The 22,500-nt window shown below is 59.7% G+C and overlaps 1 protein-coding gene across 1 annotated transcript; it reads right to left on the reverse strand.

The window, feature by feature from the left end:
• Window positions 1–3,070: 3,070 nt before the first annotated feature.
• Window positions 3,071–21,221, reverse strand: LOC137323379 (origin recognition complex subunit 2-like). Its single transcript, XM_067986866.1, has 4 exons — window positions 21,124–21,221; window positions 14,578–14,724; window positions 13,165–13,260; window positions 3,071–3,207 (listed from the first exon to the last, which is right to left on the reverse strand). Exons 1-4 carry the CDS (start codon window positions 21,191–21,193, stop codon window positions 3,086–3,088), a joined length of 435 nt encoding a protein of 144 aa, XP_067842967.1. The 5' UTR covers window positions 21,194–21,221; the 3' UTR covers window positions 3,071–3,085.
• Window positions 21,222–22,500: the final 1,279 nt, after the last annotated feature.

Here is a 22,500-nt window from a genome sequence, read left to right on the forward strand (position 1 = left end):
TAAGTGTACTTCTTGTACTTTAGGGCAATACGGATAAAGTGAAAACTAGAAGGCGTAAGGCAATTAAACCCAGCATCAAAGCTGAAGGTCAGGCTAGGGTGTGTGGCCCAACTAAGAGTTTCATATACAAATACACAGAGTATAAGGAATAAATTAAATGAACTAGAGGTTCAAATTCAAATTGGAGGGTATGACATGATAGCTATTACTGAGACATGGCTGCAGGACGGTCAGGGTTGGGAACTAAATATACCAGGTTATAAGGTCTACAGGAGAGAGAGGGAAAATGGAAGAGGGGAGGAGTAGCCTTAGCGATTAGAGATGAAATCACTTCAATGATAAAGGAGGATATAACGAGAGGTAAGCAGCCAACAGAGACCTTCTGGGTTGAATTGAGAAATAGGAAAGGACTATAGTGGGAGTTGTATATAGGACCCCTGGCAGCAGCTCTGAAGTGCTAGATTCTATAAATGCAGAGATTAGACAAGCGTGTAACAAAGGCATAGTGGTCTTAATGGGGGATTTTAACCTTCACATAGATTGGGGAAAAGAACACTAGCAACTGTCAGAAAGGTAGTGAATTTCTTGAGTGTGTCCGGGATAGTTTTCTGCAACAGTATGTCCTAGAGGCAACAAGGGGGCAAGCCATACTAGATTTAGTAATGAGTAATAAACCAGGTTTAGTTAACGACTTAACAGTGCATGAACATCTATCCAATAGCGATCATAACATGATTGAGTTCAATGTAGTGTTTGAAAGGGAAAAAAGTGAATCAGCTGCTAAGATTCTAGACTTGGGTAAGGCCGACTTCAATGGGATGAGACAGAGACTGTCCACAGTAAACTGGGCAAATCTGTTAATGGGGTAAAACGACTGATGATCAGTGGGAAATGTTTAAAGAAACATTTAACGAGATACAGAACCGGTTTATACCCCTGAGGGGCAAGAACTCTACTTGCCAAAAAAATGCCATGGACAACTAAAGAGGTAAGGGACAATATAAGTCATAAGGAAAGGGGACACAAAAAGGCAAAAAAATGGCACAGATCCTGGCGAATGGGAAAGATACAAAGATCAACAAAGAGTCACAAATGTTTAAATAGATAGGAAGAGCAACAAAAAGAGAGTATGAAAAGAAGCTTGCAAGGGATATCAAAACCAATACAAAGAACTTTTATAGTTATATTAGGAAAAAGAGGGTGGTCAGGAGCAGTGTTGGCCCCTTAAAAACTGACAGTGGGGATAGTCATTGACAATGGGGAAATTGCGGACATGTTGAACAATTATTTTTGCGTCAGTATTTACAGTAGAAAGAGGATAGCATGCCGGAAATTCCAAGAAAACTAATATTGAATCAGGGAAAGGGACTCAATAAAATTAACATAAGTAAGGCAACAGTAACGAAGAAAATAATAGCACTAAAGAGTGACAAATCCCCAGGACCAGATGGTTTCCAACCCAGGGTTTTAAAGGAAGTAGGTGAGCACATTGCAGATGCCCTAACTATAATCTTTCAAAGTTCTCTAGATTCAGGAACTGTCGCTCTAGATTGGAAAATTGCACATCACTCCGCTTTTTAAGAAAGGAGAGAGAGGGAAACCGGGGAATTATAGACCAGTTAGCCTAACATCTGTTGTGGGGAAAATGCTGGAGTCTATAATTAAGGATAGGGTGACGGAACACCTCGAGAATTTTCAGTTAATCAGAGAGAGCCAGCATGGATTTGTGAAAGGTAGGTCGTGCCTGACAATCCTGATTTAATTTTTTGAAGAGGTGACTAAAGTAGTGGACAGGGGAATGTCAATGGATGTTATTTATATGGACTTCCAGAAGGCATTTGATAAGGTCCCACATAAGAGACTGTTAGCTAAGATAGAAGCCCATGGAATCGAGGGAAAAGTTCGGACTTGGTTAGGAAGTTGGCTGAGCGAAAGGCGACAGAGAGTAGGGATAATGGGAAGGTACTCACATTGGCAGGATGTGACTAGTGGAGTCCCGCAGGGATCTGTCTTGGGGCCTCAATTATTCACAATATTTATTAACGACTTGGATGAAGGCATAGAAAGTCTCATATCTAAGTTTGCCGATAACACAAAGATTGGTGGCATTGTAAGCAGTGTAGATGAAAACATAAAATTACAAAGCGATATTGATAGATTAGGTGAATGGGCAAAACTGTGGCAAATAGAATTCAATGTAGACAAATGTGAGGTCATTCACTTTGGATCAAAAAAGGATAGAACAGGGTACTTTCTAAATGGTAAAAAGTTAAAAACAGTGGATGTCCAAAGGGACTTAGAGGTTCAGGTACATAGATCATTTAAGTGTCATGAACAGGTGCAGAAAATAATCAATAAGGCTAATGGAATGTTGGCCTTTATATCTAGAGGACTGGAGTACAAGGGGGCAGAAGTTATGCTGCAACTATACAAAACCCTGGTTAGACCGCACCTGGAGTACTGTGAGCAGTTCTGGGCACCGCACCTTCGGAAGGACATATTGGCCTTGGAGGGAGTGCAGCGTAGGTTTACTAGAATGATACTCGGACTTCAAGGGTTAAGTTACGAGGAGAGATTACACAAATTGGGGTTGTATTCTCTCGAGTTTAGAAGGTTATGGGGTGATCTGATCGAAGTTTATAAGATATTAAGGGGAACAGATAGGGTGGATAGAGAGAAACTATTTCCGCTGGTTGGGGATTCTAGGAGGTAAGAGGCATAGTCTAAAAATTAGAGCCAGACCTTTCAGGAACGAGATTAGAAAACATTTCTACACACAAAGGGTGGTAGAAGTTTGGAACTCTCTTCCGCAAACGGCAATTGATACTAGCTCAATTGCTAAATTTAAATCTGAGATAGATAGCTTTTTGGCAACCAAAGGTATTAAGCGATATGGGCCAAAGGCAGGTAATATGGAGTTAGATTACAGATCAGCCATGATCTTATGAAATGGAGGAGCAGGTACGAGGGGCTGAATGGCCGACTCCTGTTCCTATGTTCCTATTCCAGTGCAGTCATACTGGTAACCCAGCTGTCCCTGCGACCACTCAGTGTTTCAGCTTGAGCCTGCAGGTTGCGTCCCTTATTAGAATCTGGAGTTATCTGGAGCTGGGGACTTACCGAGATTCCCGGCCAGATCCGCTTTTGATGGGCCGTCGGCTGCACAGAACGTCACACTTTTCCCCGGAGTCTGGGCAAGTTCAGAGGGCTGTGATTCGAAACAGAACGAGTGAGCACTGCAAGCATCAATGGTCCCCACCCCCACCGGAGCAAGTGCCAGCAGTGACTGTCCCCACCCCTCTCTCTCCCCCTCCCCCTCCCATCTCTCTCTCCCCCTCCCCTCCAACCTCTCTCTCACCCCCTCCCCTCCCCTCCCCTCCACCTCTCTCTCTCTCCCCCCCACCTCTCTCTCTCCCCCCCACCACTCTCTCTCTCCCCCCCCCACCTCTCTCTCTCCCCCCCCCACCTCTCTCTCTCCCCCCCCCACCTCTCTCTCTCCCCCCCCACCTCTCTCTCTCTCCCCCTCCCCCCATCTCTCTCTCTCCCCCCCTCCCCCCATCTCTCTCCCCCCCTCCCCCCCCCATCTCTCTCTCCCCCCCTCCCCCCCCATCTCTCTCTCCCCCCCTCCCCCCCATCTCTCTCTCTCCCCCTCCCCCCCCATCTCTCTCTCCCCCCTCCCCCCCCATCTCTCTCTCCCCCTCCCCCCATCTCTCTCTCCCCCTCCCCCCCCATCTCTCTCTCCCCCTCCCCACATCTCTCTCTCTCCTCCCCCCCCCATCTCTCTCTCCCCCTCCACCCCCTCCCCCCATCTCTCTCTCCCCCTCCCCCCCTCCCCCCCATCTCTCTCTCCCCCTCCCCCATCTCTCTCTCCCCCTCCCCCGCCATCTCTCTCTTTCCCCCCTCCCCCCATCTCTCTCTTCTCCCCCTCCCCCATCTCTCTCTTTTCCCCCTCCCCATCTCTCTCTTTTCCCCTCCCCCATCTCTCTCTTTTCCCCTCCCCCATCTCTCTCTTTCCCCCTCCCCCCTCTCTCTCTCTTTCCCCCTCCCCCCTCTCTCTCTCTTTTCCCCCTCCCCCTCTCTCTCTCTTTTCCCCCCTCTCCCATCTCTCTCTTTTCCCCCTCCCCCCTCTCTCTCTCTTTTCCCCCTCTCTCTCTTTTCCCCCTCCCCCCCCTCTCTTTTCCCCCCTCCCCCTCTCTCTTTTCCCCCTCCCCCTCTCTCTTTTCCCCCTCCCCCCTCTCTCTTTTCCCCCCTCCCCCCATCTCTCTCTTCCCCTCCCCCCATCTCTCTCTTTTCCCCCCTCCCCCCATCTCTCTCTTTTCCCCCCTCCCCCCATCTCTCTCTTTTCCCCCCTCCCCCCATCTCTCTCTTTTCCCCCCTCCCCCCATCTCTCTTTTCCCCCCTCCCCCCATCTCTCTTTTCCCCCCTCACCCCCATCTCTCTCTTTTCCCCCCTCCCCCCATCTCTCTCTTTTCCCCCCTCCCCCCCATCTCTCTCTTTTCCCCCCTCCCCCCCCCATCTCTCTCTTTTCCCCCCTCCCCCCCCATCTCTCTCTTTTCCCCCCTCCCCATCTCTCTCTTTTCCCCCCCCATCTCTCTCTCGCCCCCCCCCCAGGACTAAACTCCCCGCCCCACACCCCCCCCAAAAAGGACTAAGCTCCCCACCCCACTCTTCCCCACCCGCCACCCCCAGGACTAAACTTCCCACACCGCTCTTCCACATCCCCCCCCCCCACCGCCCCAGGACTATACTCCCCGCCCCTCTCCTCCTCAGGACTAAACTCCCCGCCCCTCTCCTCCTCCTCCTCCTCCTCCTCAGGACTAAACTCCCCGCCCCTCTCCTCCTCCTCCTCCTCCTCCTCAGGACTAAACTCCCCGCCCCTCTCCTCCTCCTCCTCCTCAGGACTAAACTCCCCGCCCCTCTCCTCCTCCTCCTCCTCCTCCTCCTCCTCCTCCTCAGGACTAAACTCCCCGCCCCTCTCCTCCTCCTCCTCCTCCTCAGGACTAAGCTCCCGCCCCTCTCTCTCCCTCAGGACTAAACTCCCCGCCCCTCTCCTCCTCCTCCCCCCCCCAACCCACCGTTGAATGAAACCCCGACCCCACCCCCTCTGTATCTAACCTGTGCTGTATTGAAATGTTTTCCATCAACTGTCGATATCGAAGGCTGGGAATGTGCCTCCTTCCTCACACGCTGCCCAGGGAACTCACCTCATGGAGCTGCCAACTACCTCCCGACCCACCCCACCTCACACCTGACTCCACACCCCGTACATTACCACCTGCCCCTCCCCGCACACTCTCCCCCTCTCCCCTCCCCCCACCCCCTCCCCCCACACACACACACACACACACACACACACACGCCCCCCACTCTCCTCCCCCCTCCCACACGCACATGCCCCCACTCTCCCCCCCAACCCCTCCCCACACGCACACGCCCCCACTCTCCCCCCCCCCTCCCCACACACACACGCCCCCTTCCCCCTCCCCCACACACCCCCTTCCCCCTCCCCACACACCCCCTTCCCCCTCCCCACACACCCCCTTCCCCCTCCCCACACACCCCTTCCCCCTCCCCACACACCCCCTTCCCCCTCCCCACACACCCCCTTCCCCCTCCCCACACACCCCCTTCCCCCTCCCCACACACACGCCCCCACTCTCCCCCCCCCTCCCCACACACACATGCCCCTTCCCCCTCCCCACACGCACGCCCCCTCCCCACAACGCACGCCCCCTCCCCACACGCACGCCCCCTCCCCACACGCACGCCCCCTCCCCACACGCACGCCCCCTCCCCACACGCACGCCCCCTCCCCACACGCACGCCCCCTTCCCCCTCCCCACACGCACGCCCCCTTCCCCTCCCCACACGCACGCCCCCTTCCCCCTCCCCACACGCACGCCCCCTTCCCCCTCCCCACACGCACGCCCCCTCCCCACACGCACGCCCCCTCCCCACACGCCCCCTTCCCCCTCCCCACACGCACGCCACCTTCCCCCTCCCCACACGCACGCCACCTTCCCCCTCCCCCACGCACGCCCCCTTCCCCCTCCCCCACGCACGCCCCCTTCCCCCTCCCCCACGCACGCCCCCTTCCCCCTCCCCCACGCACGCCCCCTTCCCCCTCCCCCACGCACGCCCCCTTCCCCCTCCCCACACGCACGCCCCCTTCCCCCTCCCCCACGCACGCCCCCCTTCCCCCTCCCCCACGCACGCCCCCTTCCCCCTCCCCACACGCACGCCCCCTTCCCCCTCCCCACACGCACGCCCCCTTCCCCTCCCCACACACACACGCCCCCTTCCCCCTCCCACACACACGCCCCCTTCCCCCTCCCACACACACGCCCCCTTCCCCCTCCCCACACACACGCCCCCTTCCCCCTCCCCACACACACGCCCCCTTCCCCCTCCCCACACACACGCCCCCTTCCCCCTCCCCCACACACACACGCCCCCTTCCCCCTCCCCCACACACACACGCCCCCTTCCCCCTCCCCCACACACACACACGCCCCCTTCCCCCTCCCCCACACACACACGCCCCCTTCCCCCTCCCCCACACACACTCCCTTCCCCCTCCCCCACACACCCCCTTCCCCCTCCCACACGCCCCCTCCCCCACACACGCCCCCTTCCCCCTCCCCCACACACACACCCTTCCCCCTCCCCCACACGCCCCCTTCCCCCTCCCCCACACACGCCCCCTTCCCCTCCCACACACACACGCCCCCTTACCCCTCCCCCACACACACACGCCCCCTTCCCCCTCCCCCACACACACACGCCCCGTTCCCCCTCCCCCCACACGCCCCGTTCCCCCTCCCCCACACGCCCCGTTCCCCCTCCCCCACACGCCCCCTTCCCCCTCCCCCACACGCCCCCTTCCCCCTCCCACACACGCCCCCTTCCCCCTCCCCCACACGCCCCCTTCCCCCTCCCCCACACGCCCCCTTCCCCCTCCCCCACACACACACGCCCCCTTCCCCCTCCCCCACACACGCCCCCTTCCCCCTCCCACACACACGCCCCCTTCCCCCTCCCCACACACACGCCCCCTTCCCCCTCCCCACACACACGCCCCCTTCCCCCTCCCCACACACACGCCCCCTTCCCCCTCCCCACACACACGCCCCCTTCCCCCTCCCCACACACACGCCCCTTCCCCCTCCCCACACACACGCCCCCTTCCCCCTCCCCACACACACGCCCCCTTCCCCCTCCCCACACACACGCCCCCTTCCCCCTCCCCACACACACGCCCCCTTCCCCCTCCCCACACACACGCCCCCTTCCCCCTCCCCACACACACGCCCCCTTCCCCCTCCCCCACACACACGCCCCCTTCCCCCTCCCCACACACACGCCCCCTTCCCCCTCCCCCACACACACGCCCCCTTCTCCCTCCCCCACACACACGCCCCCTTCCCCCTCCCCCACACACACGCCCCCTTCCCCTCCCCACACACACGCCCCCTTCCCCCTCCCCCACACACACACGCCCCCATCCCCCTCCCCACACACACACGCCCCCACTCTCCCCACCCTCCCCACACACACACACGCCCCCTTCCCCCCTCCCCCACACACACACGCCCCCACTCTCCCACCCTCCCCACACACACACACCCCCACTCTCCCCCCCCCGCCACACACACACCCCCACTCTCCCCCCCCCCACCCCCTCCCCACACACACACGCCCCCTTCCCCCTCCCCACACACACACACGCCCCCTTCCCCCTCCACCACACACACACGCCCCCTTCCCCCTCCACCACACACACACGCCCCCTTCCCCCTCCCACACACACACCCCCTTCCCCCTTCCACACACACGCCCCCTCCCCCACACACGCCCCCTTCCCCCTCCCCCACACACACACGCCCCCTTCCCCCTCCCCCACACACACACGCCCCCTTCCCCCTCCCCCACACACACACGCCCCCTTCCCCCTCCCCCACACACACACGCCCCCTTCCCCCTCCCCCACACACACACGCCCCCTTCCCCCTCCCCCACACACACGCCCCCTTCCCCCTCCCCCACACACACACGCCCCCTTCCCCCTCCCCCACACACACGCCCCCTTCCCCTCCCCCACACACACACGCCCCCCTCCCCCTCCCCCACACACACACGCCCCCTTCCCCTCCCCCACACACACTCCCTTCCCCCTCCCCCACACACCCCCCTCCCCCTCCCACACGCCCCCTCCCCCACACACGCCCCTTCCCCACACACGCCCCCTTCCCCCTCCCCCACACACACACCCTTCCCCTCCCACACACGCCCCCTTCCCCCTCCCCCACACACGCCCCCTTCCCCCTCCCCCACACACGCCCCCTTCCCCCTCCCCCACACACACGCCCCCTTACCCCTCCCCCACACACACACGCCCCCCTTCCCCCTCCCCCACACGCCCCGTTCCCCCTCCCCCACACGCCCCCCTTCCCCCTCCCCCACACGCCCCCTTCCCCCTCCCCCACACGCCCCCTTCCCCTCCCCCACACGCCCCCTTCCCCCTCCCCCACACGCCCCCTTCCCCCTCCCCCACACGCCCCCTTCCCCCTCCCCACACACACGCCCCCTTCCCCTCCCCACACACACGCCCCCTTCCCCCTCCCCACACACACGCCCCCTTCCCCCTCCCCACACACACGCCCCCTTCCCCCTCCCCACACACACGCCCCCTTCCCCCTCCCCACACACACGCCCCCTTCCCCCTCCCCCACACACACGCCCCCTTCCCCCTCCCACACACACGCCCCCTTACCCCTCCCCCACACACACGCCCCCTTCCCCCTCCCCACACACACGCCCCCTTCCCCCTCCCCACACACACGCCCCCTTCCCCCTCCCCACACACACGCCCCCTTCCCCCTCCCCACACACACGCCCCCTTCCCCCTCCCCCACACACGCCCCCTTCCCCCTCCCACACACACACACACACACGCCCCCTTCCCCCTCCCACACACACGCCCCTTCCCCCTCCCCGACACACGCCCCCTTCCCCCTCCCCCACACACGCCCCCTTCCCCCTCCCCCACACACGCCCCCTTCCCCCTCCCCCACACACGCCCCCTTCCCCCTCCCCCACACACGCCCCCTTCCCCCTCCCCCACACACGCCCCCTTCCCCCTCCCACACACACACGCCCCCTTCACCCTCCCCCACACACACACGCCCCCTTCCCCCTTCCCCACACACACCCCCTTCCCCCTCCCCCACACACACCCCTTCCCCCTCCCCCACACACACCCCCTTCCCCCTCCCCCACACACACCCCCTTCCCCCTCCCCCACACACACACCCCCTTCCCCCTCCCCCACACACACCCCCTTCCCCCTCCCACACACACACCCCCTCCCCCACACACACACGCCCCCTTCCCCCTCCCCCACACACGCCCCCTTCCCACACACGCCCCCTCCCACACACACACACGCCCCCTTCCCTCCCCACACACACACACGCCCCCCTTCCCCTCCCCACACACACACACGCCCCCTTCCCCTCCCCACACACACACACGCCCCCTTCCCCCTCCCCCACACACACCCCCTTCCCCCTCCCCACACACACCCCCTTCCCCCTCCCCCACACACACCCCCTCCCCCACACCCCCTTCCCCCTCCCCCACACACGCCCCCTTCCCCCCTCCCCCACACACGCCCCCTTCCCCCTCCCCCACACACGCCCCCTTCCCCCTCCCCCACACACGCCCCCTTCCCCCTCCCCCACACACGCCCCCTTCCCCCTCCCCCACACACGCCCCCTTCCCCCTCCCCCACACACGCCCCCTTCCCCCCTCCCCCACACACGCCCCCTTCCCCCTCCCCCACACACGCCCCCTTCCCCCTCCCCCACACACGCCCCCTTCCCCCTCCCCCACACACGCCCCCTTCCCCCTCCCCCACACACGCCCCCTTCCCCCCTCCCACACACACGCCCCCTTCCCCCTCCCACACACACACACACGCCCCCATCCCCCTCCCCACACACACACGCCCCCACTCTCCCCCCCGCCACACACACGCCCCCACTCTCCCCCCCGCCACACACACGCCCCCACTCTCCCCCCCCCCCCCTCCCCACACACACACGCCCCCACTCTCCCCCCCCAGCCCCTCCCCACACACACACGCCCCCTTCCCCCTCCCGCCACACACACGCCCCCTTCCCCCTCCCCACACACACACACGCCCCCTTCCCCCTCCCCACACACACACACGCCCCCTTCCCCCTCCCCACACACACACACGCCCCCTTCCCCCTCCCCACACACACACACGCCCCCTTCCCCCTCCCCACACACACACGCCCCCTTACCCCTCCCCACACACACACGCCCCCTTCCCCCTCCCCACACACACGCCCCCTTCCCCCTCCCCACACACACACGCCCCCTCCCACACACACGCCCCCTCCCCCACACACGCCCCCTCCCCCACACACGCCCCCCTCCCCCACACACGCCCCCTTCCCCCTCCCCCACACACGCCCCCTTCCCCCTCCCCCACACACGCCCCCTTCCCCCTCCCCCACACACGCCCCCTTCCCCCTCCCCCACACACACGCCCCCTTCCCCCTCCCCCACACACACGCCCCCTTCCCCCTCCCCCACACACACACGCCCCCTTCCCCCTCCCCCACACACACACGCCCCCTTCCCCTCCCCCACACACACACGCCCCCTTCCCCCTCCCCCACACACACACGCCCCCTTCCCCCTCCCCCACACACACACGCCCCCTTCCCCCTCCCCCACACACACACGCCCCCTTCCCCCTCCCCCACACACACACGCCCCCTTCCCCCACACACACACGCCCCCTTCCCCACACACGCCCCCTTCCCCCTCCCACACACACACGCCCCCACTCTCCCCCCCGCCACACACACGCCCCCACTCTCCCCCCCCCCCCCTCCCTCCCCACACACACACGCCCCCTTCCCCCTCCCCACACACACACACGCCCCCTTCCCCCTCCCCACACACACACGCCCCCTTCCCCCTCCCCACACACACACGCCCCCTTCCCCCTCCCCACACACACACGCCCCTTCCCCCTCCCCACACACACACGCCCCCTTCCCCCTCCCCACACACACACGCCCCCTTCCCCCTCCCCACACACACGCCCCCTTCCCCCTCCCCACACACACACGCCCCGTTCCCCCTCCCCACACACACACGCCCCGTTCCCCCTCCCCACACACACACGCCCCCTTCCCCCTCCCACACACACACGCCCCCCTTCCCCCTCCCCACACACACACGCCCCGTTCCCCCTCCCCACACACACACGCCCCGTTCCCCCTCCCCACACACACACGCCCCCTTCCCCCTCCCACACACACGCCCCCTTCCCCCTCCCCACACACACACGCCCCCTTCCCCCTCCCCCACACACACACGCCCCCACTCTCCACCCCGCCACACACACGCCCCCACTCTCCCCCCCCCACCCCCCTCCCCACACACACACGCCCCCTTCCCCCTCCCCACACACACACGCCCCCTTCCCCCTCCCCACACACACACACGCCCCTTCCCCCTCCCCACACACACACGCCCCCTTCCCCCCTCCCACACACACGCCCCCTTCCCCTCCCCACACACACACGCCCCCTTCCCCCTCCCCACACACACACGCCCCCCACTCTCCACCCCGCCACACACACGCCCCCACTCTCCCCCCCCCCACCCCCTCCCCACACACACACGCCCCCTTCCCCCTCCCGCCACACACACGCCCCCTTCCCCCTCCCCACACACACACACGCCCCCCTTCCCCTCCCCACACACACACACGCCCCCTTCCCCCCTCCCCACACACACACACGCCCCCTTCCCCCTCCCCACACACACACACGCCCCCTTCCCCCTCCCCACACACACACACGCCCCCTTCCCCCTCCCCACACACACACGCCCCCTTCCCCCTCCCCACACACACGCCCCCTTCCCCCTCCCCACACACACACGCCCCCTTACCCCTCCCCACACACACACGCCCCCCTTCCCCCTCCCCACACACACGCCCCCTTCCCCCTCCCACACACACACGCCCCCTCCCACACACACGCCCCCTCCCCCACACACGCCCCCTCCCCCACACACGCCCCCTCCCCCACACACGCCCCCTTCCCCCACACACGCCCCCTTCCCCCTCCCCCACACACGCCCCCTTCCCCCTCCCCCACACACGCCCCCTTCCCCCTCCCCCACACACGCCCCCTTCCCCCTCCCCCACACACACGCCCCCTTCCCCCTCCCCCACACACACGCCCCCTTCCCCCTCCCCCACACACACACGCCCCCTTCCCCTCCCCACACACACACGCCCCCTTCCCCCTCCCACACACACGCCCCCTTCCCCCTCCCACACACACGCCCCCTTCCCCCTCCCACACACACACACGCCCCCTTCCCCCTCCCCCACACACACGCCCCCTTCCCCCTCCCCCACACACACCCCCTTCCCCCTCCCCCACACACACCCCCTTCCCCCTCCCCCACACACGTCCCCTTCCCCCTCCCCCACACACCCCCCTCCCCCACACACGCCCCCTTCCCCCTCCCCCACACACACACACGCCCCCTTCCCCCTCCCCCACACACACACGCCCCCTTCCCCCTCCCCCACACACACACGCCCCCTTCCCCCTCCCCCACACACACACGCCCCCTTCCCCTCCCCACACACGCCCCCTTCCCCCTCCCACACACACGCCCCCTTCCCCCTCCCACACACACACACGCCCCTTCCCCCTCCCCCACACACACACCCTTCCCCCTCCCACACACACACGCCCCCTTCCCCCTCCCACACACACACATGCCCCCTTCCCCCTCCCACACACACACACGCCCCCTTCCCCCTCCCACACACACACACGCCCCCTTCCCCCTCCCACACACACACACACGCCCCCTTCCCCCTCCCACACACACACGCCCCCTTCCCCCTCCCACACACACACACGCCCCCTTCCCCCCTCCCACACACACGCCCCCCTCCCACACACACGCCCCCTTCCCCCTCCCACACACACACACGCCCCCTTCCCCCTCCCACACACACACACGCCCCCTTCCCCCTCACACACACACACACACACACACACACGCCCCCTTCACCTCCTTCCAAAGACTCACCCAGCTTTGCCATCTTGTTTCCTCTTTTGATGGTTTGAAAGGTGAAAACGTCACTACCTGCTGCAGGCCTCCCATCCATCGAGTTGCCAGGGCAACCTGAAACCACAAAAACTCAGTTAAGATCTTCAAATTGCTTTTCTTTCAATCCGGGGGTCAGTGGTGAAGGGACAAAAATCGGACTTCACACTCACTAAGGACAGTGACTGAGTGAGCAGCGCATCATTAATCAGCCAAGTTTCTGCAATTGCCACAATGTCATAATCTCCCTTGTCAGCACAGACCGAACGATTTCTGCTCAAGACTCCTGGTATTTGTATCATGTTGTGGGTTCTTTAGCCCTGTACCTCAACCAGACGTCCTGGATTGCGCTGACTCACCCCCACCCCCACATTCCTATACCCACACTGCATCTGTTTATTTTAGCACTCACAGGGATCTGTCTTGGGGCCTCAATTATTCACAATATTTATTAACGACTTAGATGAAGGCATAGAAAGTCTCATATCTAAGTTTGCCGATGACACAAAGATTGGTGGCATTATAAGCAGTGCAGATGAAAACATCTAAATGGTAAAAAGTTAAAACAGTGGATGTCCAAAGGGACTTAGGGGTTCAGGTACATCGATCATTGAAGTGTCATGAACAGATGCAGAAAATAATCAATAAGCCTAATGAATGTTGGCCTTTATATCTAGGACTGGAGTACAATGGGGCAGAAGTTATGCTGCAGCTATACAAAACCCTGGTTAGACCGCACCTGGAGTACTGTGAGCAGTTCTGGCACCGCACCTTCGGAAGGACATATTGGCCTTGCAGGGAGTGCAGCGTAGGTTTACTAGAATGATACCCGGACTTCAAGGGTTAAGTTACGAGGAGAGATTACACAAATTGGGGTTGTATTCTCTCGAGTTTAGAAGGTTAAGGGGTGATCTGATCGAAGTTTATAAGATATTAATGGGAACAGATAGGGTGGATAGAGAGAAACTATTTCCACTGGTTGGGGATTCTAGGAGTAGGGGGCACAGTCTAAAAATTAGAGCCAGACCTTTCAGGAGTGAGATTAGAAAACATTTCTACACACGAAGAGTGGTGGAAGTTTGGAACTCTCTTCCGCAAACGGCAATTGACACTAGCTCAATTGCTAAATTTAAATGAGAGATAGATAGCTTTTTGGCACCAAAGGTATTCAGGGATTTGGGCCAAAGGCAGGTATATGGAGCTAGATCACAGATCAGCCATGATCTTATCAAATGGCGGAGCAGGCACGAGGGGCTGAATGGCCTACTCCTGCAGCCTTGCTCTCTCCCTTCCTCTGTACCGTGACTAATGGCCCTTCCAATAACCTCAATTCTACCCTGATAAAGCTGTTGATTGCCCCCTCGCTGTGTAAGTAGCCTGCAGTATACTCAGTACCTGTGCCACCTGTTCCAAGGGCCTCCACATAATCCCGCTCGTTGAAGATCTCCGGACACCACTCATCCCGCTCCGTCTCCTCCTGCTTCTTGGGAGTTTTCTTCACATTTACTAATCTCTGAGGCACATTGTGCTGCAGTTTAATGCCTGAAAACAAGTCACCGAGAAACTCAAAATGGTGGGGTGTCAGGGACTCCCCCTGTAATAAAGAGGTACAATTTCAGTAGGGAGCAGAGCAGGGGAGTGTGACACGGTGGGAGGGGGCCAGGTGCCTTCAATGTAGTCAAACATCCCGAGGCGCTTCACAGGAGTGTTGTCAGACAAAACCTGACACCCAGCCACATAAGATGATATTACAACAGGTAATGAAAAGCTTGGTCATAGAAGTAGGTTTTGAGGAGAGAGGCGGGGAGGTTTGGGAAGGAATTCCAGAGTTTAGGGTCTAGACAACTGAAGGCATGGCCACCAATGGTGGCGCAAAGGACTGGGGGATGTGCAAGAGGCCAGAATTGAAGGAAGCACGGAGATTTCGGAGGGTTGTAGGAGGTTACAGAGATTTCGGAGGGTTGTAGGAGGTTACAGAGATAGGGAGGGGCGAGATCATGGAGGGATTTGAACACAAGGGTTCACATGTTAAATTTGAGGCGTTGCTGGATCGGAGCCAATATAGAGCACAGGGGTGGTGGAGAACCGGACCTGGTACAAGGGATCGAGAGAGATGGGGGTGAGGTAGAGCTGGGTGTCATCAGTGTACATGTGGAACCTGACGTATTTCACATGATGTTGCCGAGGGGGCAGCATGTAGATTAGTAATAGGAGGGGGCAAAGGATAGATCCTTGGGGCCTCTGGGGGTAACACTGCGGGAGCAGGAAGAGAAGCCATTGCAGAGAATTTCTGTCGACGACCGGATAGGTAAGAACAGAATTGGGCGAGCGCAGTCCGTCCCAGCTGGACACCGGAGGAGAGGCGTTGGAGGAGGATGGTTTGGTCAACCGTGTCTCAGGTTGAGAGGATGAGGAGGGATAGTGAACCACGGTCACAGTCACACACAGGATGAGGGGGGGATAGTGAACCACGGTCACAGTCACACAGGATGAGGGGGGATAGTGAACCACGGTCACAGTCACACAGGATGAGGAGGGATAGTGAACCACGGTCACAGTCACACACAGGATGAGGGGGGATAGTGAACCACGGTCACAGTCACACACAGGATGAGGGGGATAGTGAACCACGGTCACAGTCACACAGGGTGAGGGGGGATAGTAAACCACGGTCACAGTCACACACAGGATGAGGAGGGATAGTGAACCACGGTCACACACAGGGTGAGGGGGGATAGTGAACCACGGTCACAGTCACACACAGGATGAGGGGGATAGTGAACCACGGTCACACACAGGGTGAGGGGGGATAGTGAACCACGGTCACAGTCACACAGGATGAGGGGGATAGTGAACCACAGTCACAGTCACACACAGGATGAGGAGGGATAGTGAACCACGGTCACACACAGGATGAGGGGGGATAGTGAACCACGGTCACAGTCACACAGGATGAGGGGGGATAGTGAACCACGGTCACAGTCACACACAGGATGAGGAGGGATAGTGAACCACGGTCACAGTCACACACAGGATGAGGGGGGATAGTGAACCACGGTCACAGTCACACAGGATGAGGGGGGATAGTGAACCACGGTCACAGTCACACACAGGATGAGGGGGGATAGTGAACCACGGTCACAGTCACACAGGATGAGGGGGATAGTGAACCACGATCACAGTCACACACAGGAAGAGGAGGATAGTGAACCACGGTCACAGTCACACAGGGTGAGGGGGGATAGTGAACCACGGTCACAGTCACACAGGATGAGGGGGGATAGTGAACCATGGTCAGTCACACAGGATGAGGAGGGATAGTGAACCACGGTCACACACAGGATGAGGAGGGATAGTGAACCACGGTCACACACAGGATGAGGCGGATAGTGAACCACGGTCACACACAGGATGAGGAGGGATAGTGAACCACGGTCACACACAGGATGAGGGGGGGATAGTGAACCACGGTCACAGTCACACACAGGATGAGGGGGGATAGTGAACCACGGTCACACACAGGATGAGGGGGGATAGTGAACCACGGTCACACACAGGATGAGGAGGGATAGTGAACCACGGTCACACACAGGATGAGGAGGATAGTGAACCACGGTCACACACAGGATGAGGAGGGATAGTGAACCACGGTCACACACAGGGTGAGGGGGATAGTGAACCACGGTCACACACAGGGTGAGGGAGGATAGTGAACCACGGTCACACACAGGATGAGGGGGGATAGTGAACCACGGTCACACACAGGATGAGGAGGATAGTGAACCACGGTCACACACAGGATGAGGAGGGATAGTGAACCACGGTCACACACAGGATGAGGAGGGATAGTGAACCACGGTCACACACAGGATGAGGAGGGATAGTGAACCACGGTCACAGTCACACACAGGATGAGGAGGGATAGTGAACCACGGTCACAGTCACACACAGGATGAGGGGGGATAGTGAACCACGGTCACAGTCACACACAGGATGAGGGGGGATAGTGAACCACGGTCACAGTCACACAGGATGAGGGGGGATAGTGAACCACGGTCACAGTCACACACAGGATGAGGGGGGATAGTGAACCACGGTCACAGTCACGCACAGGATGAGGGGGGATAGTGAACCACAGTCACACACAGGATGAGGAGGGATAGTGAACCACGGTCACAGTCACACAGGGTGAGGGGGGATAGTGAACCACGGTCACAGTCACACAGGATGAGGGGGGATAGTGAACCATGGTCAGTCACACAGGATGAGGAGGGATAGTGAACCACAGTCACAGTCACACACAGGATGAGGGGGATAGTGAACCTCGGTCACACACAGGGTGAGGGGGGATAGTGAACCACGGTCACACACAGGGTGAGGGGGGATAGTGAACCACGGTCACACACAGGGTGAGGGGGGATAGTGAACCACGGTCACAGTCACACAGGATGAGGAGGGATAGTGAACCACGGTCACACACAGGATGAGGCGGGATAGTGAACCACGGTCACACACAGGATGAGGGGGGATAGTGAACCACGGTCACACACAGGATGAGGGGGGATAGTGAACCACGGTCACAGTCACACACAGGATGAGGGGGGATAGTGAACCACGGTCACACACAGGGTGAGGGGGGATAGTGAACCACGGTCACACACAGGGTGAGGGGGGATAGTGAACCACGGTCACACACAGGGTGAGGGGGGATAGTGAACCACGGTCACACACAGGTGAGGGGGGATAGTGAACCACGGTCACACACAGGGTGAGGGGGGATAGTGAACCACGGTCACACACAGGGTGAGGGGGGATAGTGAACCACGGTCACACACAGGGTGAGGGGGATAGTGAACCACGGTCACACACAGGGTGAGGGGGGATAGTGAACCACGGTCACACACAGGGTGAGGGGGGATAGTGAACCACGGTCACACACAGGGTGAGGGGGGATAGTGAACCACGGTCACACACAGGGTGAGGGGGGATAGTGAACCACGGTCACAGTCACACACAGGATGAGGGGGGATAGTGAACCACAGTCACAGTCACACACAGGATGAGGGGGGATAGTGAACCACAGTCACACACAGGGTGAGGGGGGATAGTGAACCACAGTCACACACAGGGTGAGGGGGGATTGTGAACCACGGTCACACACAGGGTGAGGGGGGATAGTGAACCACGGTCACAGTCACACAGGATGAGGAGGGATAGTGAACCACGGTCACAGTCACACACAGGGTGAGGAGGGATAGTGAACCACGGTCACAGTCACACAGGATGAGGAGGATAGTGAACCACGGTCACAGTCACACACAGGATGAGGGGGGATAGTGAACCACAGTCACAGTCACACACAGGATGAGGGGGATAGTGAACCACGGTCACAGTCACACACAGGGTGAGGGGGGATAGTGAACCACGGTCACAGTCACACAGGATGAGGGGGGATAGTGAACCACGGTCACAGTCACACACAGGATGAGGGGGGATAGTGAACCACAGTCACAGTCACACACAGGATGAGGGGGGATAGTGAACCACAGTCACAGTCACACAGGATGAGGGGGGATAGTGAACCACAGTCACAGTCACACACAGGATGAGGGGGGATAGTGAACCACAGTCACACACAGGGTGAGGGGGGATAGTGAACCACGGTCACAGTCACACACAGGGTGAGGGGGGATAGTGAACCACGGTCACAGTCACACAGGATGAGGGGGGATAGTGAACCACGGTCACACACAGGATGAGGGGGGATAGTGAACCACGGTCACAGTCACACACAGGATGAGGGGGATAGTGAACCACAGTCACAGTCACACACAGGATGAGGGGGGATAGTGAACCACAGTCACAGTCACACAGGATGAGGGGGGATAGTGAACACGGTCACACACAGGGTGAGGGGGATAGTGAACCACGGTCACACACAGGGTGAGGGGGGATAGTGAACCACAGTCACAGTCACACAGGGTGAGGGGGGATAGTGAACCACGGTCACAGTCACACAGGATGAGGAGGGATAGTGAACCACGGTCACAGTCACACACAGGGTGAGGAGGGATAGTGAACCACGGTCACAGTCACACACAGGATGAGGAGGATAGTGAACCACAGTCACAGTCACACACAGGGTGAGGAGGGATAGTGAACCACGGTCACAGTCACACACAGGGTGAGGAGGGATCGTGAACCACGGTCACAGTCACACACAGGATGAGGGGGGATAGTGAACCACGGTCACAGTCACACAGGGTGAGGAGGGATAGTGAACCACGGTCACACACAGGGTGAGGGGGGATAGTGAACCACGGTCACAGTCACACACAGGATGAGGGGGGATAGTGAACCTCGGTCACAGTCACACACAGGATGAGGAGGGATAGTGAACCACGGTCACAGTCACACACAGGGTGAGGAGGGATAGTGAACCACGGTCACAGTCACACACAGGGTGAGGAGGGATCGTGAACCACGGTCACAGTCACACACAGATGAGGGGGGATAGTGAACCACGGTCACAGTCACACAGGGTGAGGAGGGATAGTGAACCACGGTCACACACAGGGTGAGGGGGGATAGTGAACCACGGTCACAGTCACACAGGGTGAGGAGGGATAGTGAACCACGGTCACACACAGGATGAGGGGGGATAGTGAACCTCGGTCACAGTCACACAGGATGAGGGGGGATAGTGAACCACGGTCACAGTCACACAGGATGAGGGGGGATAGTGAACCACGGTCACACACAGGATGAGGAGGGATAGTGAACCACGGTCACAGTCACACAGGATGAGGGGGGATAGTGAACCACGGTCACACACAGGATGAGGGGGGATAGTGAACCACGGTCACAGTCACACACAGGATGAGGGGGGATAGTGAACCACAGTCACAGTCACACACAGGGTGAGGAGGGATAGTGAACCACGGTCACACACAGGATGAGGGGGGATAGTGAACCACAGTCACAGTCACACACAGGATGAGGGGGGATAGTGAACCACAGTCACACACAGGATGAGGGGGGATAGTGAACCACGGTCACACACAGGATGAGGGGGGATAGTGAACCACGGTCACAGTCACACACAGGATGAGGGGGGATAGTGAACCACAGTCACAGTCACACACAGGGTGAGGAGGGATAGTGAACCACGGTCACACACAGGATGAGGGGGATAGTGAACCACGGTCACAGTCACACACAGGATGAGGGGGATAGTGAACCACAGTCACACACAGGATGAGGGGGATAGTGAACCACGTCACACACAGGATGAGGGGGGATAGTGAACCACAGTCACAGTCACACACAGGATGAGGGGGGATAGTGAACCACAGTCACACACAGGATGAGGGGGATAGTGAACCACGGTCACACACAGGATGAGGGGGATAGTGAACCACGGTCACAGTCACACACAGGATGAGGGGGGATAGTGAACCACGGTCACAGTCACACAGGGTGAGGGGGGATAGTGAACCACGGTCACAGTCACACAGGGTGAGGGGGGATAGTGAACCACAGTCACAGTCACACACAGGATGTAATTTGTGACTCAGATTAGGGCCGTTTCAGCGCTGGGGCAGGGACGGAAAACTGACTGGAGGGATTCAAACATGGAGTTGCGGGAAGGGCGGGCACCGAGTTGGGAAACGACACCACGATCAACGGGGGTCAGGGGAGGGATTTTTGAGGGAGGGCGATGACAGCAGTTTTCAATGGGAGGGGGAACCGCTCACACCAGCCCAGAGCCCGAGCCCGAGCCCGGGGACCCGCACAGGCCGACAGCCCGAGCCCGGGACCCGCACAGGCCGACAGCCCGAGCCCGGGGACCCGCACAGGCCGACAGCCCGAGCCCGGGGACCCGCACAGGCCGACAGCCCGAGCCCGGGGACCCGCACAGGCCGACAGCCCGAGCCCTACCTCCCTGTCTCTCGGCGACGTGGCCCAGCACATCCCGGTCCCCGATGAAGCGCAGCTCCCGGGGCCTCATTCTCCGCCCGCCGCTCAACACCCGCGGGGCAAAGGTCAGAACCATGACAACACAGGGAAAAAACAACCAATCACAGCCCAGAGCGGCTCAGAATAACCAATCACCAGACAGGGCGGGACATTCGGAATGACAAACCGAGAGAGAGAGAGACCCAGAGAGAGAGAGAAACAGAGAGAGATGGTGTGGAGATGCCGGTGATGGACTGGGGTTGACAATTGTAAACAATTTTACAACACCAAGTTATAGTCAACAATTTTATTTTAAATTCACAAGCTTTCGGAGGCTTCCCCCTTCCTCAGGTGAATGTTGTGGAAATGACAACATTCACCTGAGGAAGGAGGAAGCCTCCGAAAGCTTGTGAAATTTAAAATAAATTTGTTGGACTATAACAGAGAGAGAGAGAGAGAGAAACACAGAGAGAGAGAGAGAAACCTAGAGAGAGAGAGAGAGGAAAAACCCAGAGAGAGCGAGAGAGAAACCCAGAGAGAGCGAGAGAGAAACCCAGAGAGAGAGAGAGAGAGCGAGAGAGAAACCCAGAGAGAGAGAGAGAAACCTAGAGAGAGAGAGAGAAAAACCCAGAGAGAGAGAGAGAGAAACCTAGAGAGAGAGAGAGAAAAACCCAGAGAGAGCGAGAGAGAAACCCAGAGAGAGAGAGAGAGAGCGAGAGAGAAACCCAGAGAGAGAGAGAAGCCCAGAGAGAGAGAGAAACCCAGAGAGAGAGAAACCCAGAGAGAGAGAGAGAGAAAACCAGAGAGAGAGAGAGAAAACCAGAGAGAGAGAGAGAAAACCAGAGAGAGAGAGAGAAACCCAGAGAGAGAGAGAGAAACCCAGAGAGAGAGAGCGAGAAACCCAGACAGAGAGCGAGAAACCCAGACAGAGAGCGAGAAACCGAGAGAGAGAGAGAACCGAGAGAGAGAGAGAGAGCGAGAGAGAGAGCGAGAGAGAAACCCAGAGAGAGAGAGAGAGCGAGAGCGAGAGAGAAACCCAGAGAGAGAGAGAGCGAGAGAGAAACCCAGAGAGAGAGCGAGAGAGTAACCCAGAGAGAGAGAGCGAGAGAGTAACCCAGAGAGAGAGAGAGCGAGAGAGAAACCCAGAGAGAGAGCGAGAGAGAAACCCAGAGAGAGAGCGAGAGAGAAACCCAGAGAGAGCGAGAGAGAAACCCAGAGAGAGAGCGAGAGAGAAACCCAGAGAGAGAGCGAGAGAGAAACCCAGAGAGAGAGAGAGAAACCCAGAGAGAGAGAGAGAAACATAGAGAGAGAGAGAGAGAGAGAAACACAGAGAGAGAGCGAGAGAGAAACACAGAGAGA

Source organism: Heptranchias perlo, chromosome 7 (genome assembly GCF_035084215.1).
Source record: "Heptranchias perlo isolate sHepPer1 chromosome 7, sHepPer1.hap1, whole genome shotgun sequence".
Taxonomy (NCBI): domain Eukaryota; kingdom Metazoa; phylum Chordata; class Chondrichthyes; order Hexanchiformes; family Hexanchidae; genus Heptranchias; species Heptranchias perlo.

Bases quoted from the DNA above. Each gene is read 5' to 3' on its own strand.
- LOC137323379 (XM_067986866.1), bottom strand. From the start codon at position 21,193: ATGAGGCCCCGGGAGCTGCGCTTCATCGGGGACCGGGATGTGCTGGGC. The intron at 14,725-21,123 runs GTAGGGCTCGGG...ACTTGTTTTCAG, and splicing joins CGTCGCCGAGAGACAGGGAG to GCATTAAACTGCAGCACAAT. The intron at 3,208-13,164 runs GTGAGTCTTTGG...TCGAATCACAGC, and splicing joins AAACAAGATGGCAAAGCTGG to CCTCTGAACTTGCCCAGACT.